The sequence below is a fragment of the Lactuca saligna genome, chromosome 9 (genome assembly GCF_052625555.1).
Source record: "Lactuca saligna cultivar CGN05327 chromosome 9, ASM5262555v1, whole genome shotgun sequence".
Taxonomy (NCBI): domain Eukaryota; kingdom Viridiplantae; phylum Streptophyta; class Magnoliopsida; order Asterales; family Asteraceae; genus Lactuca; species Lactuca saligna.
In genome coordinates this window covers 24838933-24846554 of record NC_136425.1, presented here as the reverse complement: position 1 = coordinate 24846554, position 7622 = coordinate 24838933, and the positions used below count along the sequence as shown (strand labels likewise).

Genomic DNA, 7622 nt, shown 5'->3' with positions numbered 1-7622 from the left:
CCAATATCATATTGGTAATAAGTCAAAATCAAAAAGGTAAACACCCCTAACTTATCAGCTTAATAACTTATTAAGCTTATCGACTTATAAGTTAAACACCCTTAACTAGCTTAATAACTTATTATTAAGCTTATCGACTTATAAGTTAAACACCCTTAACTTACTTAACTTGTCCTCTTATAAACTATAAGTTGAAAAATACTTATGATTTTTCATGAGCTTACCTAAACACCCTTTAAATTCTACAATTTCATATTATCAAAGTAGAGGACCGTTTAAATAAAGGGTGATTTTGGTTATATCCCGATTTCTTACCTCATATACAAAGACGCTAGTCGCTAGAGCGGAGCAGTGCGTCTTCGCGTGCTAGATAGTGGACCGATTCTTGACTACTTATTAGACATTTCTTCAAGTGATGCATTTTCTTCACACAGGATCTGGCAGCTGTTCAACCGATTTTTCGATTTCTTCGTCATGGAAGGTAAACAATTTTCCTGGTAAATTATTATCCACTTTCTTTGGTCTTCTGCTACACATCTACACCCAATCGACTTCACGATTCACTTCCTATCATATCTAGGGTCCCTAGAATTATTCTTCTGCTTATGTTTCATTCGGAATTGCCTGTTCCCCCTTGAATTGATTTACATTAGAGTGATTTTACCTGACCTAGTTTGTTTACATATGGCGTGATGGCTTAGAATTCGCAGGTGGTTTAATTGATTGACGATGTTATGTTCGCATAAGCTTATAGTTTATTGTCGTTTAACTGAAATTGAGTGTTTCTTTGGTGTCGAAGGGTTAACAGTATATATAGGGGGATGCGAGATAAATAAAATGTTGTCTCATGTGATGTATTCTTTCTTCAATTTCTGGAAGAATCTATCTTTTTGAATATACATTGAGTAGATCTTCAATCGGATTTTTATTTGTTTGTTTTCTCTTTGTAATGATCATGGAGAGAAATTACCATTATTTTTCTAAATTAGAAGAAATAAGAATTCACATAGGTTAAGTGCCATAAACTAGGTTTACCCTAAAGTTCCCCACTTATGTTCAATATAACGCAAATTGGTTCTTAATCATCTACACGACTACACAAGACCAAAATCTTGATCTTGACCTGATTTCACCTCAAGTTATTGCTGACGACTTAGTTGTGGCACAGGTCAAGTTACCCCTAGAAAAAGTTGCAGTTTTGATATCCATTATTTTGTCCAATAATCATAAGAAAACTGCTATTTGTTTTACCTAAAGATTGCAAGACAAACTGCTGTTTCACTAGCTTTGTAATTCCTTTTTCTGAAAGGGGGAATATGTTGAAGTAGCCTAGAAAGAGTTGAATCCTACTCTGTAATGTAAAGGGGCCAGTCTCTTGATTTGCTTGTTGCTGTAACATGAAATAGATGCTGCAATTGCCAGATAAAAGAGGAGATTGTATGGGAATTTAGGACCAATGAATCAGATAAAGAGAAAACAAACCAACTTTTATTTTGTGTAAGATACTCAAATTGCATTTGAATTTGATTATGTCTGTGATGCTAAAAGAACCAGACTTTTATAGATGCGTTACAACAGTCAAACTCACATTTAATTTCTGTATTGGTTCCTAAGACAGCTATGAGTTGTCAAAATATCCCATTTTCCATAGGCATAGAATAGAAAACCAGATCCATTACTAACTGATAACAGTTCTACTCTAGCAAAAAAGTATCATCTCCTAAATCAAGATTATGCTCCAATGCATGTTGACCATTGATTTTTTCTCAGCAAATCTAACCATCTTTATACAGGTGGTTCACCAGATCAGGAATCTGTAGTATCAGGGACAAAAAAGTCAAGTATTTCTTCAGGCGGTAGAATCCGCGATGAATTCCTCCATAGATTCATCGACAGTCAAACTTTGACCTCCAACCTCGAAGACTGGTTCCAAGCTTTATCTGAAAACTCATTCGACTTTGATGTTCCTTTTGAATTAATTGATCTCCAAAAATTCGATTATGCATTAGAAGGCGTTTCTTTCCAACAGCTAATCCGCATGCCAAGTGGCGGTGGTTACACATCATCACCACCCGCCACCATGGACCCCATCGCCTTCCTTGCCATTGAAGATTTCCTACACGCTAGCATAAAAGGCTTATGGGAGGCCTTCTGGGACCCACACGAACCCATCCCATTAAACGTGGCCTCTCTTTACAACTCAAATTTAAAATTCTATCAAGCAGAAAAAGCAATCGCCAATGGAAAACTCTCGGGTCTCTGTGCCACTTCAGTAATGCTCAACAACCCTCGACACCCACATGGAAAGTGGCACGATATTCTCGAGTTAGCACTTTTGAGACCTGGGATCGGGACCCTTGAAAACGATAGTGAAATTACGTATCCGTCCCTATCGATTCTTGGTGAAGCCTTGTTCTATGGCGTACGTGTTTTACTCTCGAGAAGTCTCCGCCGATCGAAAGGGTTAAATTCGGTATTTGTTATACTCGCTGATTGTCAATATGGGGGTGTGGTCAAACTGGAAGGGGATTTGACAAAAATGGAATTTGATGTGAACAACGTGTATGAATGTGCTTCTGAATGGATTAAGAATCATTCACAGGTTTCTGTTTCTCCTTTCGATAGAATCTGGAATAAGCTCGGGAACGCGAATTGGGGGGACATCGGTGCTTTACAGGTACTTTTCGCAACATTTCAATCAATGGTGCAGTACGCGGGCCCACCCAAAAACTCGATTGAAGATTTAGCAGCTGATCACAGTTCGCGTCTACAAACGAGAAGAAACGAGAGAAGGATGGGCGAAATCGGAATAAACGGAAACAACAACGGTTTGTTCAAACTCCAACAAAGAAGCGTGTCCCCGGAGATCGTTGAAGTTCCGGAAGAATCCGGAAATATCGAGCCTCAAAGATCGGTTACATTAGAAGTGGGGTCGGTTTTGATGGTGGAGGATTCAAATTGGCAAAAAAGTTATAGGATTAATGAAGTTTTGAGTGACGGGGAAATGTCGTATTATTTTGTTAATTCGGTTGATGATCCAGGGAAGGCTTTGTTTTTATACGTGGGGTCACATCCGTCTCAGGTGGAGCCCGCATGGGAAGATATGAAGCTATGGTATCAAGTTCAGAGACAAACAAAAGTTTTTTCGGTTATGAATCAAAATGGTTTATCCAGCAAGTATTTACCTCAACTGACAATGTCCGGGAAAATCGTTCATCCCGGAGCATGCCGGAAACAGAATTCCAATTCCGGCGGGAATTGCGACAATCCGTGGTGCGGGACTCCGATTCTGGTGACGACTCCGGTCGGGAAAACAGTAGCGGAAATGGTCCGGTCGGGGGAGTTCGGGGCGGACGAGGCGATAAAATGTTGTCACGATTGCTTATCAGCTTTGTCTACCGCCGCCACGGCCGGAATCCGGCATGGCGATATCAGACCGGAAAACATAATCTGTGTGAATTCCGGTGGTGGGCAGAATCAGTATTTTGTGCTTGTGGGGTGGGGGCATGCGATTTTGGAGGAGAGAGATAGGCCGGCTTTGAATCTTCATTTTTCGTCTACGTATGCGCTTCAAGAGGGGAAGTTATGTTCGGCGTCTGATGCGGAAAGTCTTGTTTATTTGCTTTATTTTTCGTCTGGTGGGGATTTACCGGAATTGGATTCCGTTGAAGGGGCGTTGGAATGGAGAGACACATTCTGGTCGAAAAGATTGATTCAGCAAAACCTTGGGGAAATATCGGCTGTTTTGAAAGCGTTTGCTGATTATGTTGATAGTCTTTGTGGAACGCCGTATCCGATGGATTATGAGATTTGGCTAAGAAGGTTGAAGAGACATTTACATGAAAACGGAAAGGAAATCAACACATCCAGTTAGAAAACCGGAATCGGAAACATGTTGAGACTTGAGAAGATAGTAGGTATATATTATATTATATCACATGGTACCTTTTGTTGTGAATGTGCAGTTAATCTGCTTAGGGCCGGGGAGTGTTATTTTATTTTATCTGCTTTGATAATTGTTAATTGTGAATTGTTATTGTATCACCTGTCACTAAATTTAGGTCAGATTCATCCTAAAATTGCTATAATCATTTGTTGACTTTTCTGGTATGACCTAAATTTATTATGTAAAGATAGGGACTCTAAAGTTATATTTGTTATTGGTTTGAGTTATGTATAAAAAGGATCCTGAAATTTATTTGTTATATTCTCTGTAATGAGTCTAAACCATTTTGTCTCGTCTTTGACTCTTTGTAACCCTCAAGTACCTGCATGTTTTGGTTGAAAAAATTGTATACAAACTATGATTTTGTTGATTTATTATTATATCTTATTTTGTATTTATATTTTTAATTGATAATGATATTATGTTATATCAAATGATTTATAAAACAAATAATATTCATTGAAAACATATGTTCATATAGTTAAAATCGATTTTCAAATGACATATTATCCATTTCTAACTTATTCCAAACATACACAATATCAATGAAAAATCTGTACCAAGCATAACTTATTAAGAAACAAAATAAAATTAGTACTATAAAACTGTCAAGGGAAATTATAAGAAATAAAAATGGATTTTATACAAGTAATATATATATATATATATATATATATATATATATATATATATAAGTATATGTATATTTCTCATCAACAATAACTATATGTAAAACGAAATTATAAAAAATATCTCAAATCAGTTTGTTATTATCAATTAAAAATATTAATATGTGAACATTATGAACAATATAGATAACAATAACAAAATATATTGTTATCCCTTGGCCAAAATATAAATAATGAAATTGTTGGTTAAAATATGTATGGTTTGAAATTATTGATGTTGCCATATATACAAAGTTATAAGTATTTGTCAGCCGCAAAATATAATAACAGAAATATTTGAACCAAATAAAGCCTAATAAAATCGGCTCCAACCGACGTGTCAATTTTCCATTCATGATCCTGGATTTCATTGGATGAGATTACAGATTATAGATTGCAATCACTCTCCCCCAAATTTATATACAAATTCAAGTATCCATCCAGACACCAATAACGAAATCCACAACCAACAATGGCAGCAGAGATGGCATTGCTCAAACCCATCTCCAAAATCGGATACTGCGGCAGCACCACCATCACCTCCGCAAGAACAATCCTGCCACAGAGAATCTCCACCATTGTTCGTATGTCAGCAGCCACCACCACCACCCCCACCACCACAAAAGGAGCCGGTGGTGGAAAAAACAAGAAGGGAATCAAGGAAACCCTGCTGGCGCCACGCTTCTACACGACTGATTTCGATGAGATGGAGCAGCTATTCAACACCGAGATGAACAAGAACTTGAACGAAGCAGAATTCGAAGCGTTGTTGCAGGAATTCAAAACGGATTACAACCAGACACATTTCGTTAGGAATAAGGAATTCAAAGAAGCTGCTGATGAAATTCAGGGTCCTATGAGGCAGATCTTCGTTGAGTTCTTGGAGAGGTCTTGTACTGCTGAGTTCTCTGGATTTCTTCTCTACAAGGAGCTTGGCCGACGACTCAAGGTACTCATTTTGATTTTTCAGCTTCAAAATCGTTCGAATTCTTCATCTATTTCTGATTTTCTTCCATATTTCGATACATTTTGCAGAAAACGAACCCAGTGGTCGCCGAGATCTTTTCCCTCATGTCCAGGGATGAAGCACGCCATGCCGGGTATGTAATATGTAATATGTATGCTCGTTTGATTACCTAAAACAAAGAAACAGCATTTTAACAACGATTTGTGCAGATTTCTGAACAAGGGATTATCCGATTTCAACTTGGCATTGGACTTAGGGTTCTTGACAAAAGCAAGAAAGTACACATTTTTCAAGCCAAAATTCATATTCTACGCGACATATCTGTCAGAAAAGATCGGGTACTGGAGATACATAACAATATACAGGCATCTAAAGACAAACCCTGAGTACCAAGTGTACCCGATTTTCAAATACTTTGAGAACTGGTGCCAAGATGAGAACAGACATGGCGACTTCTTCTCTGCACTCATGAAGGCGCAGCCACAGTTCCTCAACGACTGGAAGGCTAAGCTATGGTCTCGATTCTTCTGCTTATCGGTATATATATACCCCTCCTCTTCTATTTGTTTATTTATTTAGAAAGGATTTTGTTATTGAATTTTTTTTATTAATTTAACAATGTGTGTAGGTGTATGTTACCATGTATCTTAATGATACCCAAAGAACCTCTTTCTATGAAGGCATTGGGCTGAACACCAAGGAGTTTGACATGCATGTCATCATTGAGGTTTGTCATCTTGACTCTTGAGACTCAAATGCAAGAAATAGCAAAATGTACTTTTGATTAATTTGTTTAGTACATCAAGTAAAAAGTCACTTATGTATAGCTTATTGGATTAAGTCATGTCCCAAGTAAGTTCATTAAGTGGTGCTTATTGTGTTACTGCAGACGAACCGAACGACAGCTAGGATATTCCCAGCTGTATTGGATGTAGAGAATCCTGAGTTCAAGAGGAAATTGGACAGAATGGCTGACATCAATTCAAAGATAATTGCAATTGGGGAAACAGATGACATTCCATTGGTGAAGAACTTGAAGAGAATCCCACATATTGCTGCCCTAGTTTCAGAGTTGTTGGCTGCATACCTAATGAAACCGATTGATTCAGGATCGGTTGACATTGCAGACTTGGATCCTCAACTTGTTTACTAGATGATGATACTATGTTTTTGTAGAAAAATCAATCCGAGACATGTTGGTTTTTGTATGATTGTTGTGTAAAAAGGAACACGATAATTTTGATGAACTCATTTTCTAATGTTATTTCGGATTTTGTAAGGTGCTGGATCGCATGCCATGTTTAAATTAACTTTATGGGTAACGTAGTGAAAGTAAAACATGTGCGTGAGTCATATATACTCCATATAAAAATATGTAATCATACAAGTAACAATTAAGTTCAAACATTTTCCGTATATGATGCCTCATGTATGATATTGAGTAACATTCTTTGGGTTGTACTTCGTAGATCAACAAATTTATTCAACTATGAGTTTAGATGACCATCACCTCAAGCTAACAAATATGATCATGGTTTTTTTTAGACCTTCCAAGTTGATCAACATGATGATGATGAATCTATGAATGGTTCTCCTTCCGTTCATCAAGCCTCTTCAATCAAAGACTTTTACCGATCATCATATTACTCATGTAATTGGGAATTTGGAGCTATGTGGTTCAAACTAGAAATCATATATCAAGTATTTTTGCTTGTATGTAAAATTTTGTATTGATGATGGAACCAAATAAAATCATAGAGGCTCTCAATGATACTCATTGGATTAAAGGCATACTGAACTCAACGAGTTCAAAAGACATAAGGTATAGACATGAGTTCAAAATACAAATGGCATGGACATGAGTTCAAAAGACACAAGGTTTGTATGGACTCTTGTATCATGACCCAATAGTAAGACAATCAGTAGCACTACATGGGTATATATCAACAAAATGGACAAATTGTGGCAATCCAACAAGAAGTTATAAGAGGATCTGAGGATGATCCCATTCTCCAAACCATAGAGGGGATGACCCCTCGAC

General features: G+C 37.3%; 2 protein-coding genes across 2 annotated transcripts; both read left to right on the top strand.

Moving 5' to 3' along the window:
• Positions 1-324: 324 nt before the first annotated feature.
• On the top strand, positions 325-4205 carry LOC145015025 (Protein kinase superfamily protein). The gene is made up of 2 exons (XM_078973480.1): positions 325-481; positions 1794-4205. The coding sequence occupies exons 1-2, from the start codon at positions 475-477 to the stop codon at positions 3872-3874; spliced, it is 2088 nt and encodes a 695-aa protein (XP_078829606.1). The 5' UTR covers positions 325-474; the 3' UTR covers positions 3875-4205.
• An 835-nt stretch (positions 4206-5040) lies between these two features.
• Positions 5041-6860, top strand: CRD1 (dicarboxylate diiron protein, putative (Crd1)). The gene is made up of 5 exons (XM_078972823.1): positions 5041-5563; positions 5650-5714; positions 5791-6118; positions 6210-6308; positions 6471-6860. The coding sequence occupies exons 1-5, from the start codon at positions 5087-5089 to the stop codon at positions 6732-6734; spliced, it is 1233 nt and encodes a 410-aa protein (XP_078828949.1). The 5' UTR covers positions 5041-5086; the 3' UTR covers positions 6735-6860.
• Positions 6861-7622: the final 762 nt, after the last annotated feature.